The 25,045-nt window shown below is 34.1% G+C and overlaps 3 protein-coding genes and 1 long non-coding RNA gene across 5 annotated transcripts; 1 reads left to right on the forward strand and 3 right to left on the reverse strand.

The window, feature by feature from the left end:
* Positions 1-2,763: 2,763 nt before the first annotated feature.
* Positions 2,764-6,784, reverse strand: LOC131954877 (dehydrogenase/reductase SDR family member 7). The gene is made up of 8 exons (XM_059318696.1): positions 6,611-6,784; positions 5,798-5,953; positions 5,247-5,353; positions 4,908-5,100; positions 4,637-4,683; positions 4,255-4,374; positions 3,820-3,986; positions 2,764-3,342 (listed from the first exon to the last, which is right to left on the reverse strand). The coding sequence occupies exons 1-8, from the start codon at positions 6,738-6,740 to the stop codon at positions 3,288-3,290; spliced, it is 975 nt and encodes a 324-aa protein (XP_059174679.1). The 5' UTR covers positions 6,741-6,784; the 3' UTR covers positions 2,764-3,287.
* Positions 6,785-8,828: 2,044 nt separating this feature from the next.
* Positions 8,829-10,575, reverse strand: LOC131954879 (uncharacterized). Of its 2 annotated transcripts, none has more exons than XR_009388811.1 (4): positions 10,510-10,575; positions 9,559-9,629; positions 9,268-9,374; positions 8,829-9,101 (listed from the first exon to the last, which is right to left on the reverse strand). It is a non-coding gene; the product is annotated as an uncharacterized LOC131954879 (long non-coding RNA). The 2 variants fall into 2 exon arrangements; XR_009388810.1 differs by having other exon boundaries at positions 10,475-10,559.
* Positions 10,576-10,623: 48 nt separating this feature from the next.
* LOC131954878 (transmembrane emp24 domain-containing protein 10) lies at positions 10,624-13,414 on the forward strand. The gene is made up of 5 exons (XM_059318698.1): positions 10,624-10,928; positions 12,244-12,364; positions 12,501-12,571; positions 12,702-12,828; positions 13,025-13,414. The coding sequence occupies exons 1-5, from the start codon at positions 10,755-10,757 to the stop codon at positions 13,144-13,146; spliced, it is 615 nt and encodes a 204-aa protein (XP_059174681.1). The 5' UTR covers positions 10,624-10,754; the 3' UTR covers positions 13,147-13,414.
* A 92-nt stretch (positions 13,415-13,506) lies between these two features.
* LOC131954876 (double zinc ribbon and ankyrin repeat-containing protein 1) lies at positions 13,507-23,278 on the reverse strand. Its single transcript, XM_059318695.1, has 15 exons — positions 23,147-23,278; positions 22,716-22,863; positions 22,189-22,315; positions 20,801-20,897; positions 19,929-20,053; positions 19,336-19,463; positions 19,135-19,171; positions 18,337-18,589; positions 18,074-18,177; positions 17,372-17,543; positions 16,666-16,766; positions 16,488-16,568; positions 16,081-16,214; positions 15,466-15,540; positions 13,507-15,265 (listed from the first exon to the last, which is right to left on the reverse strand). The coding sequence occupies exons 1-15, from the start codon at positions 23,253-23,255 to the stop codon at positions 15,115-15,117; spliced, it is 1,842 nt and encodes a 613-aa protein (XP_059174678.1). The 5' UTR covers positions 23,256-23,278; the 3' UTR covers positions 13,507-15,114.
* Between the last annotated feature and the right edge of the window lie 1,767 nt (positions 23,279-25,045).

A 25,045-nucleotide genomic window follows, 5' to 3' on the forward strand; every position in this document is an offset into this window, starting at 1 on the left:
TTTTTGAGGGGTTTTATTTTCTTGCTATTATAAAATTATTTTTAAAAAATTAAACATCCGATATAGTCTCTGTAGTCTAGATGGGTATTTAATAAATCATTTTTCAAAACATAGCCTACCTTATATGGACAAGTTAAATCCTACAGCTGAAATGACCAGTGTCCACGCTTGTCAATTTATCTACAGGCGAATGGGCTGAAAGTGTACACGCATCATCCTTAAAGAGCCAGTGTTCAAATTTCAACAATTGAACGATTACTCAACCGTGTCGGTAACCATGGTGACGGTAAGCCACCGCCCCGGGTGATTAGCCAACATTGGGTGCGATAGACCGTGGCGGTCAGTCTCTGTGCTGCATGGTCCGAGGTTTGGCGGGGTCGGCCACAGCACGGACAATGGAAAGGGTAGGGAGGGGGGGGAGTTGACCCCCCCCCCCCCCCCCGAGACGTAACAATAGCGGCTGATTGTGGTAATCCTTGCCGTGTGTGCTGCACGTAGATTTTAAGGTAGATTTTAATTGAACTTCTGTAGCCTGGTGTGTTTGGCGTTGTTCATCTTGGTGTCAGGAAACCGCACATCAGCTTGTTTGTACGTGGCTGACACAATGAATGAATTCTGACACTTCGTGGTTTTGGGGTTGATGTTTACGTTTGGAAGTCCAGGACGGAATTTCAATTGAAACCATAAATGAACATTAAAAGACGCTGCTGACGTCAGAAAGAGGCGTACGTTTGACGTCATTGTATAGCCTGAAATGTTGCCTACTGTACAGCCCACATAGGAAAACAAGTGTAAGGCGCCCATGTACCCGCTTTATTTTATGGCCATGGCATGAAGTTCTGTCAAGCGTGTGTGTGTGTAGGGGGGGGGGGGGGGGGGGAAGCACCTCTCTCTTTTCAAAATGGACCATCTTTCGTAAGTAGGCCTGCATGTATGGGTGGGTTCGTGTCGCTTTAGTTTCAAAATATAAAAATACCATAAAACCCAAATTTTACAGTCCACTGGAATATTTAGCCATACTCATAGGTAGAGGTAGATAGGCCTTTATAGATATGCTATAGTATTGCCTATCTTATAGACTTATAGAGAAAAAATGTCGGACTTAAAAAATTATCTTAAAAGCCCAGAGACCTAAATGTTGGGACATGTATAAGGTTACCAAAGAAATATGACAAAGTTAAAGCAATAATTCTTCACAGTTCAGTAAATCCTACAACAATAGTCTTCAAACGTTCGTGATTTAGATCCTTGAATGTCGTTCGTGACCTCGCTTTAAATGATCACAGATATATTCACTGTTGTGTTTGGAGAAAAATAACAAAAGAAAGTATAAAACTAGTAATAAACGGCACAAAATAAAAATTAATAGTATAACAATGGTAGTACAAATGTCAAATACGATTTTTTTAAAAATTGAAAAAAACGACACAAGGGGAATAAACATGTTAATCACAAAATCTAAAAATAATTACATTGTTACTTCCCCTCGGTCGAATAGCCATATATTTTTAGCGCAATTTCCATTCTGGAGAATTGCGTTTATTAACTCGTCTTTTCTGGGAATGGATGGATGGATGGATGGATGTGTGTCCGCAGCTTTAAGTCGTATCTCCTCCTCAACGAAGCAATATCGAGGACTAGTTCCAAAAGCAATTATGTTAAGCAAGTTACGAGGATGAACATAGGTCATAAAAATTCCTGGTATCTTTTATGGATTTTCCGGAAAAGCCAAAAAACCTCGAAAAAATGCAGTTTTTGGCCCATATCTCGGCAACCAGACCACTTAGCGACTTGAAACATGTACCAATCGATTCCTGCCATAATTTAGAACCATAGTTTATTGCCGAAGAAAGTTTTCAAAAATATCCTTTCGTTCGGTCACAAAATGTTTTTTTAATTAATTAAAATTTGGACCGAATTAGTAGGCATTTTATGCAACCACACCACACGCGTCATCACGTTCAATAGCTGCGCCATCACGTTCAATGGCTGCGACGTCACGTTCGGTAGCTGGGCGCGCAATGGTTTTTAGTCATGTTACTCTATTGTAAATAAAACATGTAAAATACTGAAATTTTTTTAATAAAAAACGTTTTAATAACTAACCAATGGTTTTACTAACCCTGCTCTTGATGTACGCTACGACAGAGCTATTTTTAGATAACACAAGGAAATTGCGCTAAAATTGTCACTAGACTTTTTTAATTACTTGTTTTTAATTATAGAAACGAGAAATTGGAAATATTTAAAAAAAAAAAAAAAACTTATAATAAGCTTTCAAGTGCACTGAACAGTTAAAAAAATAGAGTCAAATTTTGTTTTTAAAAAAGAAAGTTTAAAAGTTATTTCATAAAAATTACAAAGGGAAAAAAGTCTAAGGGAGGTAGCAATGTTAAACCAGGAGTTCGTAGAATAATTACCCTGTTATTTCCCTTAGACCGTACTTCTACTCGGAAATTTTTTTTTTCTAATTGCCCAAAAAAAAAAAGCGTTAGTCACTCATGGAATCATTTACACTTTTTATTGACCGAGTTTTTTTTACAAGTTTGTTTTATTTTATTAGTAGTAGACCTATATTTAAAAGTTTAATACATTTTGTTTTTCTTTTATGAATTATATAAATCAAAATACTATTAAATAGAAAATCGATGCATTAGTAGAGTCAAAATGGATTAAAAAGATTTCCCACAAACTCAAAGAGAAATAAACAAACATTGTAATCTAACTAAAAGCTTATAATAAAACAACAAACTATTGTTAATGAAACCCTTTTTCAACATTTTAAATTTATTAAATTATTTTACAACATTTTATATTCCCAAACAACAATTACACTAACAACTCTTTTAGGAACTTTAAAGATGCACACACTCCTAATTCTACTAGCATTTGCAAAAACAATATTTTAAATGCACTGATGACTACAGAAGAAAATAGAAATGAATTGGTCATTCTGATTTCTGAAATTTTAAAAAATAGTTTCGGTTTACCAAGAAGTTTGATTAAATCAGACACTGATTATTGAGGAAGAAAAAAATACAAAATAACTCAAACAATTAAGAATGGAACATAAATGTACAGTATGGTCAAATTCTTGTTTCTTTTCTGTTTAAATATAGAGAAATATTTTTCAAAGGAACAAAACAATTTATATTCAAGCTATGAATAAATGCCCCTTTCATATGGCACAAATGGTGTATGTTATATGGAGTACAATTTATTCATCTAAAATACTGACGGTTCATTTTGAAACAAAAGGTGACTTGTTGTCAAATTATCTGTGCCCTCTATTTTCCTTCTCTCATCTTTTTTATTTTCTCTGCACCAAATTGAGTCGTTATCCTGGGGGAAGATAAAAATGTATATAGACAATTTTTTTTACAAATGATGCATGTTAATAGCGCTGATGAGACAACGCCTAAATTTGTTAACACTTTTAACAGTTTAAAATGTTGTTTGTAAGGAAGAAATTTAGTCAAGTAACTTACTAGCAGATCTACCATGTTCACTACTGAATCAATATTAGTTTAGAAAGGAAAATTATTGTTAAAAAACTGAATCCACAGGAAATATCTAAAAAATAAACTTAATTACCAAACACCAAATTCTAACATGAGAGAAATGATCCATTGTTTGTGTGATATTCTTACACCCCACTTACCATTTAGCCATTGTGTGATATGCTTACATCCCACTTACCATTTAGCTACTGTGTGATATGCTTACACCCCACTTACCATTGGGCCACTGTGTTTGTGTGATATGCTTACACCCCACTTACCATTTAGCTACTGTGTGATATGCTTACACCCCACTTACCATTTAGCCAAGTCTGGAATATACTGATTGATGTAGACCAGGAACAGAATGGGCTGCTGCACTAGCCAGGTTTCATACACCTGGTTGGCAATGGCAACACACGACAAATATGCGCACCGGTCTGTACTCATACGCTTCTCTTTGCTCTCCATCTCTCGCCCCAGTTTCTGGCAAATAAAAAATATGACATGCACAGTAAGGTCATTTTATCAGCGGTACAAAAGTTGAGAAACAAAACAAACTTTCAATTCATACTTTTCAATAGGCTACTCAAGCTATTTACCATAAAAAAAAATAAAGGGGGATTACTATATGCATCAAATGTTTATTATTCATAAGTAGATACAATAATGCTTGTTGGAAATATATATGGTATTCACAAACATGATAGGTTGAAAATATTGCTTAAATAAAATGCAATTAATAAAAGGTTACCTCCCCTGTAGTTGCAGTGGCAGCATGGATAAAAAGATTTGAAAAAGTTGGTCCAGGGCAAATGGTGGTCACGTGAATTTTGTGCTCACTCATTTCTGTTCGCAGGGCATTGAAGTAACCCTGTGTGGATGTGAGTACAGGAACATGAGAACATGATAGCCAATGTTTATAAAATATAACCTTAAGAATTTGTTTAATGATAGGCTATTTCATCTTCATCTTTTCCTTTTTATCAGTCATCTGCAATTTTCCTGGCAGTCCACCATGACAGTCCTGCCTCTGCCTGCTGATTCCCCGACGTGCACCTTCACGTCTCCCTTGGTCTATCCTGCTTTCTATTTCCTTAGTCCCAACACTAACAAGTAACATAGTAAAATCTTACATGAAGAGCATGCTTGCTGCCAGTGTATGATCTGGAATCTGGCACACCTGTTTTAGAAAATGTAGTTAGTTGCCAACTTTTTAGTTAATTTATGTTATTTAATAAATTAACTTAATTAAACAAATTGATATCCTAGAATTAAAAAAAAAATAACTTTAAACTTTACTAGATAAATATAAAAAAAACATTAAAAAATAATATAACTTTAAACTTTACTAGATAAATTTTAAAAAAAACAGTCAAAAAATATGGTGGTTAATCATGTACACACCCATGATCCCCGCAAGACTGCTCATCAAGGCGATGTGTCCCTCCTTGCGGCTGATCATGTGTGGCAGGACTGCCCGGGTTAAAGATACCTGACCCAGGACATTTGTTTCAAAGAGTTCCCTGTCCACAGACAGCTGGACGTCCATCCAGGCAGCTCTCTGGCTCCTCCCTGCATTGTTCACAAGGATATCAATCTGGAAATTTTTTTTTAATTTCATTATTTCCCTGATTTCTCATTTTAAAATTTTCTTCAATCCACAACATAAGCTTCCAAAATTCTTTAAATTGTGTTTTAACACATAAATTAGATTAACCTATAGATTTTTCAAACAATCCAGACCTTCTTGAAGTACTCTATGACTTGCTGAACAGCTGATTCATGGCTTCCGTAGTTCACAATGTCTAACGGCAGGACTAAAATGTCTTCTGATGATATTTTACCTTTTCCTACAATGATAAAAAAATGTGAATTTAGCAAAATAATAAAATACTGTTTTTCACAATAAAATTTAAAACCTACAATATATGGGGAGTCATTAAATAATGAATCACCTCTCAGGTGATGTCACAAGCTTCTAGCACCCCTCCCCCACCCTTTGTCCTTTCAAAACTGCAAAATAAATGTAACCCCTACTCTTAGTCCCCCCCCCCCCCCTTCCCATAATGACTAAAGTTCAAACTAACACCTTCCCCTGGGTAACATAATGTATTAATAACCCCCAATAGTAAGCAGCAAAGTATACCATTTACTATTTTTAAAAATCAGCAAGAAAAACATAACCATATATCTTCAGGTTGTAAATTTTCTTTTAAAATTTGACTGTTTAATTTTAAAGATCTACAATCACCAATCATATAATTGACAACATTACTTATTCAGCTGTTCCTCACCGAAGTCCAAACAGGCAGTTTTCACCCTGTCCAGTTCATCCTTCCTCCTAGCTGAGAGAACCAACTTGCACCCAGCCTTGGCGAGATAATAAGCAATGCTTTCTCCAATTCCACTTGATGCTCCAGTGATCCATACCACTTTACCCCTCAAACTATCTGACAAGAACATTTAATAATCCATACTTAAATAAATAGGATGATAATGGCCAGATTTTTCGTTTTATACTAATTTTACCTGCTCTTAATAGGTAGGCCTATAGCAATATGTCTATTATAGCATATAGTTACTATATATATATATATATATATATATATATATATATATATATATATATATATATATATATATATATATATATATATATATATATATATATATATATATTTTATATATATATATATATATATATATATATATATATATATATATATATATATATATATAGGCCTATATATATATAGGCCTATATATATAGGGCCTATAATCATGGCTAGGGCCTATATACTATAATTTATAGTTTGAAATGTATAACTTAACTTAAGTCTTAAACATACTCATATGTGTGTGTGTGTTATATATAGGCCATAGATCTAGATGAGTATTTTTTTTTCTAAATGTTTTTTAAAAAAAAAAAATGTATTATATTAGTATTATGTAGATCTAGATAGTCTATAAATATCTATATTCAACTATTTCAGCGAGCACATCGAACTCGAACTTTTTCTGCCGGTATCGCTGATAATGGTTGCGATACTTTGTAAAAAAAGTATAGGCTGGACTAGTAAAGTAAAGTCAACTAGATCTAGATCTACCTAGTTGTTTGCCAAATTTTGATTTATAGATAAGCTTAACATCTGCATCAGACAGCGCACATGTTATAAAAAACACAGCGATGATGAGCAGAATCAACGCAGCCGCCGTTACTATGAGACAAGTTATCATCCTCCCTCATCACACACAACACAACTGTGTGTACCTTAGCTGCACTATGACCTACTTAGTACGCCTAAGTATCAAAGTTCATCGATGTGTAGGCCTAGAGTGTAGTCTAGAGTTTGGACTAGCCTTAGCTTCCGTCCCTCCTTGGATTTTGAGTGCCCTCCCTTAGGATTTCATTCTTGAACCCACCTGATGTGATCCTTGCATCGAAATTCTAAACATAATGCGATCAGCGTAAATCTTCTATTGGGGCCATCCATAAAAGAGGGACTGCTTATTAATATACGATTTAACCCCAACCCCACAGGTCATAATAGCCAGACTTCACCCACCCCTTTTCTAATTTAAAATAACGTTACACCTAGGTATAAACAGTATTTTAAAAATCTAGCGAAATTCTAAAATAATTACTGAGCTCGATCAACAAGTGTTGATGTTTTGTACTTTCTCATATACGAAGTAAATCTATAGAGAAAGTATTGTAAGGGGTCATCCATTTATGACGTCCACAATTTTTGTTAATTTTGGACCCCTCCCCCCCCCCTCTGCGTGGACGTCATAAATGGATGGCCCCTATTCGTGCAAAAAAAAAACTCGAGATTTTTGCAAATCTCAACGTTTTACACCTCCCTGAGGCGGAAAAACATAGGCCCTAGTTTTGCAATCTTGTCCGTATGTGTGTGTGTATGTCTGTAAACACGTTAACTTGAGTACCGAGTACTTGAGTATTTAAGTATTATATCAAATTTGTAGATTCCTATAAACTTTTCAGCGATTTCCGATAGCCGGAAGTGGAACTTTTTCTACTTTCAAATTTTCAAAAGCCTATAACTTGAGTACTATTTCAGATAGATAAATGAAATTTCACACATAAGTAAAAGATTGAATTCTCTGCCTTCTTTCAAATTTTGAGTAACTTCTGTTGACCGGAAGTAGTAATTTAAGCTAATTCCGATTTCTCAAAAAACGCATGTGAATTTATAAATTACTAGTAATATTCCGCACTATTATACACATTTTATTTGGCGTTCACTTGGTGTGCAATTCTTTTTTCTACAAGATTCTATTCTATTTTAAAAAGTTTAAGCAGTTAAAAATATTGTATATATCCCCAGTTGCCACCCCCTGTAGTGTTATATAAGAATATTTGAGAAAGTTTAGGGGAGATCACTCCCGGTTTATTTTAATGTGTATTGCAATTTATAGTCTTTGACTTGTCACACATGTAAGAACATCTTCCCCTCACACCTTTAGAGTGTGACGTCATTTATGGATGGACATCTTATTCCTTGTAACATATACTATATGTTGCAATATTTGCAGTTTAAACTTTCCAATCCATTCTTTCACCTCCCTTGCTTTCTCATTGTACTTAACTACTTAGGGCCCCTATTTGCCTTCCTTACACTAGCAACGCAACTACTTATACCCTCTCGACAGGATGTGAGTGGATATATATATAAACACCTATACTTACTTAGTATTGCTTCCTTCTGGGCCATACAAGTAAGTTATCTTGTCTTTTTTTATAAGACTCTAGCCTTAGACCAAGCTAGTTCCAGTCAGATAAGAAAAGTAATGCCTTTTTTCTGTCACTGGATGCTTGAGTGGTTTTACTTTCTTGACAGGGATGTGCTAATGGTTCTTTTTAATTGAGAATGCTCTTTGGCTTTAAGCAAGGAGAGACCATTCTTTGCTATTAAATTTAAATAGATCTAGGCTTGATACATATTTCCAAGGTTTAAAACATCTCTGTCTCTCTAATTCCTTTATCTTGTTAAAATTACCAAATCAAGCTTTTTGCTAATTAGCCAGACACACAGGAGCATTTCTGTACACTATGTGACCAGCTGCTAGACACAAGGATTTAGCTTTCTCCTTTAGTGCATTGTATCACCTGGTTTGGATATAATGGGCAGTTAGGTCAAGTGATGACCTACTGTCTGGAGACTAGGTTCTGAACTCATGACTTTTGGGTTACAAGTGCACATTCTACCATTATTCTGTGTTCCTCCCAAAACAATACCACACACACAAAAACTGAAAGGTTTAATGAAAGTTAATATTTTTATTCACTCTTTTTTTTATATAATAATACTAACTAATATTGGTTCATAACCCAGATTGCTTTGTGTCATCCACAACTTCCATACCGCAATACCAGCCAATCAAAGCCAATAACAACAGCACAATCTTCTACTTCTACAACTTTTATTTGACATGTAAAACACCCATGTCCAGCATCCACACAACAGACATCACAAAATTGAAAAATGGCAGGAAAGTTAAAAGGGGGAGGTCAATTTGATTTAGATCGTAATGTCTTCACTTTTTTTGTTTCTCTGTATAATACTTGTCGCTGAACTGTAAATGCAAATTGTTTGAAAAGATTTATATATTATTTTACATACAAATATGGTGCTGTTTATTTTACAATGCTAAAACTTAAAAACACATTTTCAAAAATTATATTACATTGATTACAGAAGTAATACGCAGCATTTTTGTAGAGACAAGATATTAATCTTACCACGTGGATCAAAGAACAGGAACTCTAATTTTTCTGCTGTTTTAGGTCTTTGTCTAAAAATTTTGTGCCCAGTCCCAGCAAGACTTTCCAACATCACAACAGCAATCCTATTAGAGAATGTGTTTTCATTTAACACTCAAAACTATACAAAAGTTATTTCATGACTTGCATACTCAGCTAAAAGCAAAATTGCATCTTCACACACACTATGATACACACTATCTGTAAAAAAAAAATAAACGTACTTCATATTTAACTACTGTATCTAGTAAAATAAAATAACAGACATACTTTCCAGATGACATAGTGATCTTCTATTTGCAGTGAGCCAACAGAATAAAAACTGTAACCAGTAGAACAGTCTGAAAAAGTTTTCAAGAAATATTTAATAATCAGGAGCAGGATATTACCAACCCACCCATTCTCCTAGAGTTCATCCATAAATGCCCCCCCCCACACACACACACAAAACTGTAGTAAGACTATACTGGCCGCTATACACATTTATTAATAGCCTGTTAAAGTATTATAGTAGTATTACTAATATATTAAGTAAGGGTTTGGTTTAGTTATTAATGATTTTATTTTATTAGCTTAGTGATAAACTCTAAAAACTAATTTGGTTTTTTTTAACTTCCACTTCAGTTTCTCATTTTCCTCACTGACAACTGTATAAAATACTGTATAATAATAACTAGGTCTAGAAAATCTATCTGTATCTAGTCTAGTAACTAGATCTAGAGAGATCTAGATAGAAAATATAAAATAATACTAATTTCTCAAGACAAGTTCAAGTTACAGTTAGTTACAAGCAACAAGGGTTTAACTTGTTACGAATAGTTAGCCTACTTGGCCTACTAATTAATTAAAATTATTTAAAATTAGGCCTAAGACAGAAAGTGACGTAAAAAAAAGTAAAAGTAAAAAAAAAAAAGAGTAGGCCCTAGCTAAATTCAGTAGATTGGCCTAAACTCTAAACTAGACCAGATCTAGATCTAGGTTACTTTAATACTTAGCCTACTAGACTCTAGACCTAGATCTAGGTAGTCTAGATTAGCTAGTAAAATTCTACTAACTTCTAATATTAATATAGACCTAGAATCTAGATGTAGATTTATCTAGATCTACTTTTTAAATAAAAATACGGTGTGTTATAATAACTTTTTGTCTAAAATAATCAATGAGTAAGATGGGTTTACAACTTTACATTAAATAACATAGGAAACGCTTTTGTAGTCTCACCTAACTTTCGTTTTCACTACCTACGAAGGTCGTGTTTTACTTCCGCTCCTAAACCCTGAATTCTGAAGCCAATGAGCGAAAAATGTTTATTTTGTGCAGCACTAGCGGAAGGACACGAACACTTACGAAAATTGCCGATTGCCACGTTACCAAACTCATCTGTTAGACCTACCCTAGAGTTCTTTTTGTGTAGTTTGGGGATGTTTTGACACGACTTGTCAGATTTCAAAATTTTTCCTTCAAAGATGGAAATATCTTATGCATTCATTTTTCTTTTACCGTGCATCTTATATGTAGACGCTATACGATTTTATCTGTCATCAAATCAGAAGAAGTGCCTTCGTGAAGAAATTCACAAAAATGTTTTGGTAACCGGTGAATACGAAGTGCAAGAAAATGGTCAGAGGGCAGATTTGACTGTACGTTAAAATCGATCATATTATTCTTATAATTCATAATTAAATATTAGATGTAATTAACCTTAAAATGAGACTTCTCTAGTTATTAGATTAGTGATTTAGATCTAGTCAATAGGCAAACATAGAAAAAAATTATGGCTTAGGCCTACAAACAATGATTAATAAAGTTAATTAAACAATGATGGGCTGTCCAAAAAATAAACACGGCATTTTTGTTGAGAAATAATATAATGTTCGGGGGAAAAAAACAAAAACTGCTACAAAACATCTAGATCTAGATTTTCTAGATCTCTGTAGATTTATGCAACAAAAAAATGCACTTAGGCCTATTTTATTAGGCTAAATCACATTTTAAAACATTGCTATAACGACTATAACGAAGGCATAAGCATAATACTATATAGATCTAGATCTAGGCCCCCTCTAACTGCTTTTATTTGGGCTGAAGTAATTTATTATTGATTATAATCCATATTCCTTCCCCTACAAAAATAAATATTATTTTTTGAGCTTTATAAAATTGTAAAAATGAAGTAGTTAAAATGTCTTTCAATACTACTAATAGAGCCTAACAAGGCGTAGGTATTTAATTTGGCTATAATTATACTTACTACTTTGGTCTGTAGAACTAACTGTAATTAATTGACCTGACTAATGATATTCTTTCATGTTGTACCTATCTCAATCAACTACATTTCAACACTCCCCTCCGTCACTCGTCACAAAAAGTCAGACCCCCCCCCCCCCCTCAAATGTCACACCTCAGCCTACAACCCCCCTCAAAATTGCTGTTGAATTTTTCTTAAAACATCGATATTTTTCAAAAATCTTGTCAGAACTCTGTCAACATAGAGTATTTTCATCAATTCCTATTACAATCTATTAAAACCGTTTTCTAAAACACAAAATAACGGCTGAAACTCGTTTTCTAACATTGCTTTTTTATAACGCAAAAAAGTGACGTCACACCAACTGAATCCCCCTCATCACACACCATCACAAAATAACGGACCCCCCCTCCCCCTACGAGTGTGACATCATTTATGGAGGACCCCTTTGGGTGGAGGGGGTAAAAATCAATTTTAAAAGCATGACATTAAGGGTCAATACGTAACAGGGAAGTAATGTATACTGATACATATCTCAAGCTTTCTCCCACACCCAATTTGCCATGTACATTTTTTTAAAAGTTACATAGTATAAGTATTAAATTGTTGAAAAATTTAAAATATGATGCTCTGTGCTACAACTTATTGTTGTACAACAGTTGTATCCATGGGTTTTTAAATTTTCTTACTATTGTTTATTTTTAAAGGTGACTGACTCAAGAGGGCACATTTTGTACACTAAAGAAGATGCTACTAAAGGCAGATTTGCATTCACTACAGAGGAGTATGATAATTTTGAAGTCTGCTTTGCTTCAAAACCCATGGGTGGTAAGCAGTTTGTTTTCTATTCCGAATACATGTATTACAGTAATCGAAAGCTGATTAGCTGTTATTGGCAGTATATTTTGTTAGATCTATTACATATGAATAACATACTTGTTTTTTATGTTAATTTTTTTCTTAGGTGGAATAGCTGCAGATAGAGAAGTGTATTTAAATGTCAAGCATGGTATTGAAGCTAAGAACTATGAAGACGTAAGTTTTTATTTGATTTCTTCCCAGAGATCAGGCTCTAATATTAAAATACTTTATATTTAAAAGAATAAAATTTCTTCACTTGTTGGTATTATGTTGTTGTTCAAATTGTCATAATTTTACATTTAAGATTGCAAAAGCTGAAAAGTTGAAACCTCTTGAGGTGGAGTTAAGAAGACTTGAGGATCTTTCCAAATCTATTGTTGATGACTTTGCATACATGAGAGCAAGAGAGGAACAAATGAGAGACACAAATGGTAATTTTTTAAAAAAATTATATAAATACTTTAATCTGAAGTTTCTTACTACTTGTATTAACTGGACCAACTAAGTTAGCTGCTTAATGTAGTAAAGATTAAGCTATGGAACATGATAATTATTGGTTGTTGCTCTTCTTTCTATAAATTCAATTTTTGATTGTTAAAATTTTGCAATTAAAAACTACTTTAACAGAATCCACCCACTCACGTGTGATGTACTTCAGCCTGTTCTCTATGCTGTGCCTGCTTGGTCTGGCCACTTGGCAAGTCCTGTACCTTAGGAGATATTTCAAAGCTAAAAAACTGATTGAGTAGAACAAAGTCGTCCTTTAGCTCAGTGTGTTTGTTTGTGTGGGCTATGTGAGTGAGTCAGCTGTCTTGTTTACTTCATTGTTACCTTGTTGAGTTCTGTCTTGATAGCAGCATGTATTATATTATTTTGTCTATGTAATGGTTACATAGCTAACTAGTTGTACATGATAATTCAGTTGCTAAAGCCTCATTGAGTGTTTGTTTATATTTGTGGCTGTGGGTAATACATGGAAAATAATTTTTTCTTCTTTTTTTTTATTAAAAAAAATAACAGTAGGTGATTTTTGCCTTTAAAATTTTAATTTCATATGTAGAATGTAAGTTGTGAAAAACAACAGTGTGTTGCAGAAAGAAGAGCCATGTATAAACATCAGTTTGTCATATTTGTATGGACTTGTTAGATTTTTAACTAATTTCACTTGTGCTATTGATCACCTTTTTAATGAGTCATTTTTCACATTAGCCCGTTTAAATTTAAGGCAAGTAAATTATATGAAACAAAAACAAAAGACACAATTTTTTGTCTTCCTTTATTTGTAATAATTTGTTGTAAATTTTAAATGTACAACACATAACTTATAAGTGCATGCTTATTTTAATTATTTGACAAAAATGTTTTGATGGGTTGAGACAGATCTGAATTCTGGTAATGTTTTTAATTAAATAAACTAAAATTCTCAGAAGGCATCTTGTTGAGTCTGTGGTCACCATTTGGTTAAGAGCTAACAATTGCTTCAGTTGGTGTTTAACTAAAAAAACATGTTTAACTGAATGATGTGGACTACTGCCTATTCAAATTGAACAGCAACAAATGAAAACAATCTGATCAATGAGATGTAACTTTAAGAATAAAAAAATAACCAAAAATTCATGAATGTTTTGACCAGACCCTGAGTTAAATTACGTAATTTGTACACAATTACCTTTAAACTAAAATTTTAAAGTTGCATTTTATACGGCTATTATAAGAAAATAGTTACATTTAATGTGCTTAATTGAGAAGATGTACACACTAAACAGAGATTACTATTAGAAGTAATAGCTTACAGCTAAATTAATGGCTGGACACAATACCCCCTGAAACAAAAACCTGTGCCCCCACCCTCCCCTAGGAATATTAATTAAACATTCCTCCATTTATAATATGGCAGGTAAACAACCATCCAGCCAATATTTCCCATATTTAAACAGCATGTCGATCATCATTCCAATAAAATATTAAGTGCTCAATTAAATATTAAGTAGGTAAAATTGATTCTAACAATAATTATTTAATCATAAAATGTATACATTAAAATGGAATTAGGACTTAAAATCATTGTAAGTTGCAGTAACAGAGTGTTTAAGTAAAAAAAATGTATTTACAAAGTACTTTCTATTTCCAGCCAAAAAAAAATGTATCACCTTGATAAATAATGAAACTATGTACATGTTTTTAGCACTGGAATGTGTTAATAAAGCTAACTATAAAAAGCATCTTCTAATAATCAGATGATAAAAAAGTTATTTTTTTGTGAAGACATAAATGAAGTCTAATGGGGTGACTAATTGCACTTTATATTGATTAATGAGAATATAAAAGTATTAAACGCTTTAGTTTTTAGACTTAAATTGCTACTGATTATAATTAATTTGATTAAAACAAGTCTAGTCACCTTATGAATGTAAAGGCTATGAAACAAATATGTTTAGTAACATTTATAGTTCTATCAGACAAACCGTAATATTTTTAAAATCTGTTTAACAACATGCAACATGAAATGTTATAATAATGAAATACATTCTGTGGTGACAATATTTTTGCAACCCTAAAAACTCACTGATTACATTGGAAATTGGTAATTACAACAGACACACAATTAATGTATAGGCCCAACAAAGTCCAGCTGGACATAGATTTTAACAATATTTTATAAAGAAATTTACCACATTAACAATCACATTGGCACTAAGGAATCCATACTTGATACATTAATAGCTTCTAACTTTGGTCAGCTTCTCAAGCTGTGACTGACCCAGGGCTGAGGCTAATCTTTTACTTATTGACTCGTACCCTGCTTTAATGGCGAGGTCATGGGGTGTCTCATTTCTGTCGTTCTTCACACTTTGATCAGCACCAGCACTGTCAACAGAACAAACAATCTTCCCATTTAAAATACAACAAAAGAATTATATAGGCCTATAAGCAAGTCGATGTTTTAAAATCTAGAGATAACCAGTATAGTGATGTAGGTTTGCATTTCTTTGTGCTCAACAAAATGGCAGGATAAACAAGTCAGTTTTATTTTTTCTACTACAATTCTATGGTCAAGTTGTACTCACGCAAGTAGAGCTTCAACAACTTTCATCCCTGATGCTCCCAGACTCACAGCTTCATGTAAAGGTGTGTTGCCTTTACTGAAATAGAATGACATTTAGTTGTATTTTTCAGAGATAGCAAAAGCTTCACTGAACTAACAAGAAGAATTAAAAAGACAGCCTTATGATGATGGTTGCTTCTGAAACACTGTTTTGTTTTTCTTGAAATGTATGGCATTGCCATTAATGATGTTGGAGTGTGATTTTAACAAAAGTAGAAGAAATCTGATGCATGTAATATAAAACAAAACAAAAGGTTCTTTTCACATGAGTTCCTGACAATGAAATCTATCAGTGCATAGGTGCGTTGTCTTTATTAGAGTTAAATATTAGGGTTCATTTTTGCTTTAGGTAGTAATTAGTTTACTACACCTCTTTTTTTAAAGAAGTCATACAATTTTTAATAAAAATATCCAAACCACTTCCAAATACAATATACTGATGAACTAAGTCATAGTTTCAAATTTGTGTGCACAGGGTGAAGGAAAATGATCACTTAAAGTTAAAGTGCAACCATAATAGAAGAAAAACGATAAAAGTTATATAAAGTTTATAAAAGTAATGAAACCAACAACTTACATAGCACTTGGTCCTTTAGCATTAACCAGTGCTCCACCACTGACTAAGACACTGATAGCTTCTATGTGTTTGTTCCTGACTGCAACATGTAAAGGTGACAACTCTGTTTTGTTCAGGCAGTTTGGATCAGCTCCCTGCAACAAGTTGGGCAAAATTTTGTTTCGTTACTTATTATTTTTTAAAACACTACCACCCAGAAATCTACTCATTTAAAAAATATTCACAGTTTAAAATAAAATTGCTTTCACATAAAATATTTACTATCATATTTTATATCCTGTCTTCATCATTCAAGAAGACTGAAGACATTTATTTTTTGTTGTGAGCTCCAGTAGAAATTACAAGATATTCAATAAAGTTTTTCTTCGCTTAGACCAAAAATAATGCGTAGATGAAACAGTGCCTACCTCATCCAGCAACTGCTGAATTTCACTGACTGATGCCTCGCCATTAGGTCCCAACTGTTTGAACAACTTGCTGTTTACAGGCTGGGTAAAAAGTTGAAAGTAAATGTTGTAGTTGTTTTGCTACAGACATTAGAGTTTATTAAACTTGTTTTAAAACACAACACATGGTTCAACATACTGATAGTTTAGGGGTTTGTTTCTTCTTTGGCTTAGGTTTTCTGACTTTTTTAGCAGTGTTCGATCTTGAGGTGGCAACTTCCTCGTCCTCTTCTTCTGATTCTGTTTTTAAAAAAAAATGATTTAGAACTGTTGAGAAAAAATGACTCATTTGGATGATGTAAGTTATACGTTATAAATAGTTTAGAGGTCTATCAGAAGGAGAAACAGAGCATAGCGTAATCAGGTAGACCAATAGAATTGCAGGAGATGACCGGTCAGCTGACCACTAACTTGTGGACAGCAGTGGGAAACAATTTTAGACCGTGTTGCTATCAGACGTGTTAGGTCGCTCGCAGTTGACCAGTGGCAGATGTAGACAGTTGAAATGTAGATACAGAAGAGTTGGTCAAGGGACCGTGTAGGGAGAAGTCAAGTGTTAGTTACAGTTAGATAGTGTTAGTACACAGTCATATGTTATGAAGTAGTTATAGCCTAGTAGGAGTCGAAGACTGATGTGTAAATAAAGCACTGTTGTATATCTTGAATTGGACTTGCGTCTTTGATTCCACTAAACTGTGCAAGGCTGCAAAAGAGGCGATCCCCAGGGTTGAATGTATACCAATATACAAAACCCCTCCCTCCCCTCACACTGCTGTGAAGGTGAGATTAAATACTGAATTAAAACAGTAGACCTAGTCCCAGCACTATATGACATAGGAAATTACCTTCATCTTCAGAATACATTCGCTCATCTAGTTGTGTGTGTGCACTCAAGTAACCCTCTGACCTTGACACACCCAACTGTTTACCAACAAATGGATCTTTGTTGCCTCGGAGTGCAAAGGTCAATGTTAAGCTCAATTCATAACCATCTTCTTGAACAGCAGAAGTCAGGAGCTACAAAGAGGGCATTGAAAATAAAAAAATATACTAAGAATGCAAATAAAATATTAGAAACAAATGCAATAATGTTTCAGAGCTTTTGAAAGTGTCTGATAGATATGCAAATGTGCGTTACCAAAAGAAAAATGCAATTTACATTTGCTATTTCAATAAAATGATGTTGTTTTATGCAATTTTTCAATTATATCAACCAATTTATGATTCATGTGTTTATGATTGATCAAAGATTTTTTGGTCTAACAGAACTTCAATGTACCACTTTATGCTTATTAATATTTTAAAAGTATGAATCAAGAATGTTAAAAAATATTTGCCTATTAATAGGATGTAAGTCTATCTAATTTCAAATCAGTATGACGCTATCAACTGTATGATGTATATTTACAACAAAGATTTTTTTGTCAAAAATATGGTGTTTAGCATTACTTTTTCCAATTACAATTCCTGCAAACACCCCTTTTACAATAGCCTTTAAATCTCTTGAATGGGTTCAACAAAGCTAAGTGGCCAACATTAGTTCATACCTTTCCCATTTTTGGTTCTCCAATCAGGGCCCTAAACTCTGCATCATTCTGTGTGTGGGCTTTCAGGTGTTGGCAGATGTGTTCTATCTGTTTCCTCCAGTATCCTTGAAGAAATCAATAGTCAACAAATTTAATTTATGTACAGCCGGTTAACAGTTTGTAATTTTTACCCTGTAATAAAGTAGTGTTCCACATGGAGCCGTAAGACTATAGTTTAAACAAAAACACTGTCTAATCCCATTCCCAATACAAATCAAATTAACCTCTTCCTGGGCTAACAGCTGTCAACAAAGGCCTTCGGTCCCTCATCTGTTTTTCAAAAGCTAATTTTTCCTCCTCAATCTCCTTAGTTTTATCAATTTGTCTTTGTGATGGGTAGAACAGGCCCACAGTTTGGGTGCTGACAGTGTTGGTAGTCTTTCTGGATTTGAATGAGGCGTCTCCATTAGCAGCCACCCCTTGGGGCGCTGGGACAATAAATCCTGCAGGTGTTACACTCACAGGTAGCCACTGGTTCTGGTGACACAAGTACAGATTAAACAAATTATCATTAGAGGGTTTACTTTATCAAAACAAAAACTGAGGAATTTTACTTTGAAGACCTGTTTTAAAATGAATAATTTACATCTGGATCTTTCTCAAATCTATGTACAATGATTATTATGAAGGCTACGATTGACTTTATAGCCACTAGCATGGATATTATAATTTGTATAATAAAATGAGTACTGGTTTTGGGATTAGCTTTTTCAAATTATTTTATCATGTGTGCAAACAAAAAACAAACTGACAAGTATTTAAATTATCTTCTGAAATTTGCCAATTAATATGCCTAGTTAAAAAATTCCAGAATCAAAGATAAGTGTAAAACTAATAATTCAGGGAGAAATTGATGTCATTTCTTAACCGCTTTCATTATTGAAATAGGCATTAAAAGTAAACTCATTATTACCCATAGGTGCATGCGACTCACATCACTGTGGAGCGCAACATAGATAGCTTACCCATACATCAGAGTATATTTATAGAAGAATGAGTTTAGTAAAGAAATAGCTACTCACCCCACCAGGGTATTGTCCAGCTGCAGTTGTGGTGAAACTAAAAATGTATTACGTTAGATATTTTAGAAACAATAGTTAAAGTGCAATATATTTATTCCTTTCTAAACTATTTAACAAGTAAATTGGTTTAAATATGTATTCATATTACACCACAGATGGTTTTTTACAAAATAATTGTATGCAAAAATAAATGAAACTTACTTAAGAAAATCACTGGCCTTGGGATATTTACTTTGATCAAAATGTATTTGAGGCTGGGGTTCAAATCTTGGGACCATTTGTCGCTCTGTTGCCCAGCGTAAATCTTGCGACCCGATGCCATTGAAAATCTAAAAGAGTAAAAATAATTTTTTTAATCAAACTAGCTTTAATGTGTTCATTTTTAAAACATAGAAAAAAGAAATATTTCTTATTTCGACGCCCTCAAGATGCCCTTGACACCTAACATAAATTGCCAGCTGAACATGCGCAAGCCACACAATAATTTTGTAATGTTTGGCTTAAAATATCACACTTCATTCTGCTATTCTTGTAGCCTACATATAAAGTGGTATCAAAAGGGTAATGACTTTCAGTTAGCAAATGCCACCTAGTTATAAAATTACAATAATCTAAAAATATGAGCATCTTTAAAAACAAAAAATATAAATAAAGACTAATCTATTAAATTTTGTATAATAAAAAAGTGAGGTATTACCAATCAGATGTTTGTTAAAAATGATTTTAAAGTTTAAATAATTACAATATATGGATATACTTCATTGAGAATGAACTAGAGTAAAAGCTGAACATACATAAGGTTGTGGTGTGGTAGCTGAGTAGGAGTGTTGGACAGGATCCTGTTGTTCATTTCGTCTGGATTCTAAAAACCTTGTCCCTGGATAAGCCTTGTGTCGTGAACTTCCTTTAACTTCCATATCTATTAAAATATTTTAAGCAACAGATTTTCTAGCTTCTAAAAAAAAAAAATTATGAAGACTTTTAGTTTAGATATTTTACAAAGGAGATGAAGATATCATTCTAAAAATGTCAATTTTTGTGATAACATTGATTGACCTACAAATTTCTCTAAAAAAGGATAAAAGCTTAAGTTTGTGCTCATATCCATCTAATCATAGACAGAAGGCAATGTTTTTAGAGCAGAACTTATTTAATAAAAAAAAATGTTCTAGTTCATATTAGTTGTGTCCCTTTTAAAATTTCAATGTGATTACGTCCCTTTATCAAAATTTATAATTAATCAATAATAACATAATTTTATTTCCTAATACAACCTTTGGAAACCTAATAATCTATTACAAACAGTAATCAATAACCTTCTACCTAAAAGAAATAATAATTTACAATATATATCTAAAATACATATTTTATAAGACAATTAAACAAACGAAAACACCATAGGAAAGTAACAACTTGGTTTAAGTATATATCCAAAATCAACCCAAATAGGTTGATCAAAAACAACATCCATTGTGCTCTGCCACAGTTCCATCTACCATGAGATGGGATTGTCCAGCACATAGGTACAAGAAATCTTGGACCTAGGAAGCAGAATAGCTCCATAGCTATCCTGTGTCCGAAGGACCAAGTACATTTAAAAATACAATGTCATAATAAAACCTAAATGAGATCTAAGCTAGGGAAAGTAACAATTCAATATATTTACCAGCAATGCGCTGTTGTGTAGCCCTGATTTCCTCCATATCTGTCCATGCTGATCCTGAGCTACTCATTAATTTAGTTTTAGCTCTCATCACCTCTTTCTGTGAAATACAAGATTTTATAATAATAAAAACCTTCAATGAACTATGTATGTATTCAGTCTAGCATCAGTAACAGAAAATTGTCCTTTGCCATGATTACAATTATAAATGTAGTTTTGCTGTCTGTGTATCTATCTATCTGTTGGGACCACTTTTACTATAGAGAAAACACAGGGAAACTAAAAACTTTCACAGTAATATGGAAAACGAAACGTGACGTCACATGGAACATATAGTAGGAAAGAGTCTAAAGCTGGGAATATGACGTCATTGATTCTCGAGTAAACAATGAATTAAAAAGCTAATTTTATCTAATCTTAAAAGTGGTTTGCGTGTAGAGTTTCTTTCATGCAACTCTTCGGGTAGGAGAGATCCCCCCACCACTATCCCAGGGAGAACGTCTAAGCCGCCCCTCCCCCTCAAAAGAAATGATGATCTACATATACCCTATAATAAAAAACACTGACATTACTGCCCAATTCATGTCTTGTGGGCAGAGCTTCTTTCATGCATCTCTTCGGGTAGAGACGAAGCCCCCCCCCCCCCCCCAAAAAATACTAAATATAATTTATATAGAAAATATATACTTTTACCAGTGTCTGCCTCCCCCACCCAGGATAATTTTATTTGCCCCTGGAAAAATTCAAGTGCCTCACAACCAAAAAAAAAAAGTCTGAAAGAAACACTGTGTGAATGAGATTTATCGGCCAAAAGTAGGAAACGGGCCTATATTATAGAAGTAGGCTCTACCTTTAGTCTGTATGATCTACATATTCGACCAGTGTTTCTTTCAGACTTTTTCCTCCCCGGAGGAGTGGGGGGGGTACTTGAAATATTCGGGGGTGGATACTATATTTAGTATTAATGTGCAGTAACTACGTGTAGATCAAGCTTAAATTCAATTAAAATGCTGATTCTGTTCTGGATAAAAATCCGTTTTCAATGACATTTTTAGTTTCCTGTTAAATTTGAAGTTCAAGTGGTGATTTTGGTTTCGATTTAGAGAAAAAGACAACACTATCAACCTAGCGCCAATTGTATCTATCCCTAAACGGGCCATATATCTGCTCTTGCTATAATGTAGGCTTATGTGGTCTTATATATTTCAATTCTACGTGCACATTTAACAAATGGGACACAGTGGAAGCACTTTTTAAAGGCCATTTTTTGTTTATGTTAAAAATTACTCTTATTGAACATGCAAAGGAGCACAACTTAATTTTCACAAGAAATGCTGCAATTCCTTATTTATTTATATACATTTCACTACACTACAACAACTGTAACCAACCTTGGCTCTAGTTCTATCAAGCTCATCTTGGAAACCAAGATCATCATCCTCAATGGGCATAGTTGGTGCAGGAACATAGTCGACTTCAAAAATTTTTGTGACAACATTGCTTTCTCTCAGCCCGTCACTACAAAAAAAAAAAAGACACAAATTTTCATTAACTAAAACGTTTTTTTGGATTAAAGTCCAGTCCCCCCCCCCCCCCCTCCCAAAATTGTCTAATGTCCCTCCCCCCGAACAAAATAGAAATTGTTATATAGAAAATATATACTTTTTCCAATGTTTGCCCCCCAGAAATTTTAGTCGCCCCCCCCCCCCCCCTCAAAAATGTTAAGTGCCCCCCCCCCCCCCCCACGGAGAAGTAAGCCTGGAAGAAACATACATGTTACCCTGATTAAAAACATTCTTAGTTTATTATTAATAACTAGGGGGTAGCCGTATTGTGAAATGCAGACCAAGGAATCTAAATTGGAACTAAATGTAAAAATTGTACGGGTCTGCCTTATCTATTTCTAAAAACATTTTACCTAGACACTGCAATAGCTTTGACTGTTTGCTTGCCAGCTGGCAATGTGAATGGCCCAACATACTTCATAGTGCATTTTTCTCCTGTCCGCTTGAATGGTTCTGGCTTCCATCCATTTATTGTATAATAGATGTCAGCCCCTGCACTTTCTGTGCATTAAATACAATAACATTTTATAAATGTGTGGAGATAACCAGACAACAATAAGAAACCATTTAAAAAAAAAAAAATTTTTTTAAGCAATCAAAACATTGAAATATTATGGCCCTTTTTAATACACCTCCCAAAATCCATCAGAACCTCTTCTGAAATAACTTAATTTTCGCAAATGTGGTTGACAATAATAAACTGAGGGGGATAAATGGAAAAGTATCACAACCCTTTATAGTTTTTTATTAAAAAAAAAAATTGAAAAAGGTAAATAAATCTTGCCTGTTTTGAGTTCGATTTTGGTATTAGAGTCAATAGAAGTTTTAGGGCGACCTGGTAAAGGTGGCCTAAGAGGAATCACTGTAGGCACAGCAATAGATCCTGCAGTCATCTTGGTTCACTAGTGGCAGCTTTAAATTAGAGAGAGTTGACTTCTAGAGCTCTAGCCTAGAACTTCTATATTGGTAATGGGGAGAAGTTTTACACCGGTGTCCGATAATGGAATCTTCTTTAAAAAAAGGGTGTTACTGGTAGTTAACTAAATATACACTGGATTATACATGGCTGGCTAATGACACTAATGTCAATGCTAACCCCGTCCCTAACCCTAACCCTGGTCCTACCCTACGCCTAACCCTAATTTAATAATTTCTAACCATTTTTAAAATTAGTCGAGATTACAATACAAATTCTTTAAATACTATACTACTAGAACTAGATCTAGTACTTAGTAGTACTAACATGACAACTAACATTAACAACCCAACAAACCTATTTTATTTTTATGGAATAGTCTATTATCTGACATCGGTAACTAAATAAAATCATCCAACAGATAGAACTAGATCTAGATCTAGAATCTATAACACAAGAGATTGAAGAGAAGTTACATTTTTCTTTTATTTGTTTAATATTTTTTATAAATATTTAAATATTTACAATTTACAACACGTTGACGAGTTCAAACGCAGCACAGCTCTAGAACCTAAGCCGCTCCTTATTATATTAACATCTTGAATCGTAATGCGAAGTTTAACTGATTATTTTAGTTAAATTGAATTCAAAAGTAAACTTTAACATTGTAAAATATTATCTTCACAGCGTACCTTTTTTTTTTTTGGAAGAATTTGTTCGCAGGGCACCTGCCCGTTTTCAGTAGCAACGGCCGTAGCTATGTAAATGGCGTCTAGAAATGCACGCTGAAGAGTTCCATTTTTTTTTTTAATGAAAACATGTAGGCCTACTAAATGCTTAATCTATAAATGAATAAATGGGCCAAATAAATTAGGCCGTGGCTAGGCCAAATAAGAATCTAGACTAGGTGAGTCAGTGCGAAATAGTAGAGACAGAAAAAACATAATTAAAGTGGAGAAAATGAATTAAATAATGATCATTGTTAAATTATCTCACCAACCAGCCTAGATTATATAAATATAAAACGTATGGTCATATGAGTTTACATTACACAACCCCTGCTGCACTTTTGGGAAATTTGCTTTTCTAAAGTTTGTCTTTAAGATATTCTAAGATCTCTACATGATATATTTTTAAATATTAGATGCTTGTTATGATTAAATGCCAAAGATTCCAATATAGACAGGGCTTCAATAGTGACAAAAATAAATAGTCCTGGGCAGTGGCGTAGCGAGGTCAGGTGTCACCCGGTGCGGCACTTAATGGTGTCACCCCCTCCAGAGGCGTAGCGACCCTTCCCGGGGACAAACTTTCAAATTTTCGATTTGCACCCCCCCTCAAGTTTTCGATTTGCACACCCCCCCCCCTCAAACTTTCGATTTGCACCCCCCCCCTCAAGTTTTTCTCTATATATTTTGCTATTTTTTGCCTTGGTGTCACCCCCCCCCCCCTAAATGATGTCACCCGGTGCGTTCCGCACCCCCCGTCCCCCCCCCCCCTCGCTCGCCCCTGGTCCTGGGCCGATCTTGATGGACAGGGTTGCCGGGAAAATTCTTGTGGTCGAAAGAAATGGCGCTTTTGGCCATCTGGTGCTTTTATTACGCCACAATAAAAAATTTTCCCCGGGATGCTTGGATAGGCTACAGCCCTTCCACACGTTCTCTGCCCCTATTTATTAACAATTCAGTTTAATAAAGGGGGGGGGGGGTCGTCTTAAATGACGTCACATCGTTTTGGCTACCTCCACTCTTTCGTCATCACGAATTA

This window comes from Physella acuta, unplaced genomic scaffold, assembly GCF_028476545.2.
Source record: "Physella acuta isolate Inbredline_101_S28 unplaced genomic scaffold, ASM2847654v3 ptg001037l, whole genome shotgun sequence".
Lineage (NCBI taxonomy): Eukaryota > Metazoa > Mollusca > Gastropoda > Physidae > Physella > Physella acuta.

What these genes read in the sequence shown, in the direction of transcription:
- LOC131954877 (XM_059318696.1), bottom strand. Translation starts at nt 6,740, where the DNA reads ATGATAACTTGTCTCATAGTAACGGCGGCTGCGTTGATTCTGCTCATC. An exon ending in GCAGCAAGCATGCTCTTCAT is followed by an intron (nt 4,375 to 4,636) that starts GTAAGATTTTAC and finishes ACATCCACACAG; the next exon opens with GGTTACTTCAATGCCCTGCG. An exon ending in CCACTGCAACTACAGGGGAG is followed by an intron (nt 3,987 to 4,254) that starts GTAACCTTTTAT and finishes TTTATTTGCCAG; the next exon opens with AAACTGGGGCGAGAGATGGA.
- LOC131954878 (XM_059318698.1), top strand. Translation starts at nt 10,755, where the DNA reads ATGGAAATATCTTATGCATTCATTTTTCTTTTACCGTGCATCTTATAT. An exon ending in GTCAGAGGGCAGATTTGACT is followed by an intron (nt 10,929 to 12,243) that starts GTACGTTAAAAT and finishes TTATTTTTAAAG; the next exon opens with GTGACTGACTCAAGAGGGCA. An exon ending in AAGCTAAGAACTATGAAGAC is followed by an intron (nt 12,572 to 12,701) that starts GTAAGTTTTTAT and finishes TTTACATTTAAG; the next exon opens with ATTGCAAAAGCTGAAAAGTT.
- LOC131954876 (XM_059318695.1), bottom strand. Translation starts at nt 23,255, where the DNA reads ATGACTGCAGGATCTATTGCTGTGCCTACAGTGATTCCTCTTAGGCCA. An exon ending in TACACAACAGCGCATTGCTG is followed by an intron (nt 20,054 to 20,800) that starts GTAAATATATTG and finishes ATATTTTAATAG; the next exon opens with ATATGGAAGTTAAAGGAAGT. An exon ending in AAGGCCAGTGATTTTCTTAA is followed by an intron (nt 19,172 to 19,335) that starts GTAAGTTTCATT and finishes ATACATTTTTAG; the next exon opens with TTTCACCACAACTGCAGCTG.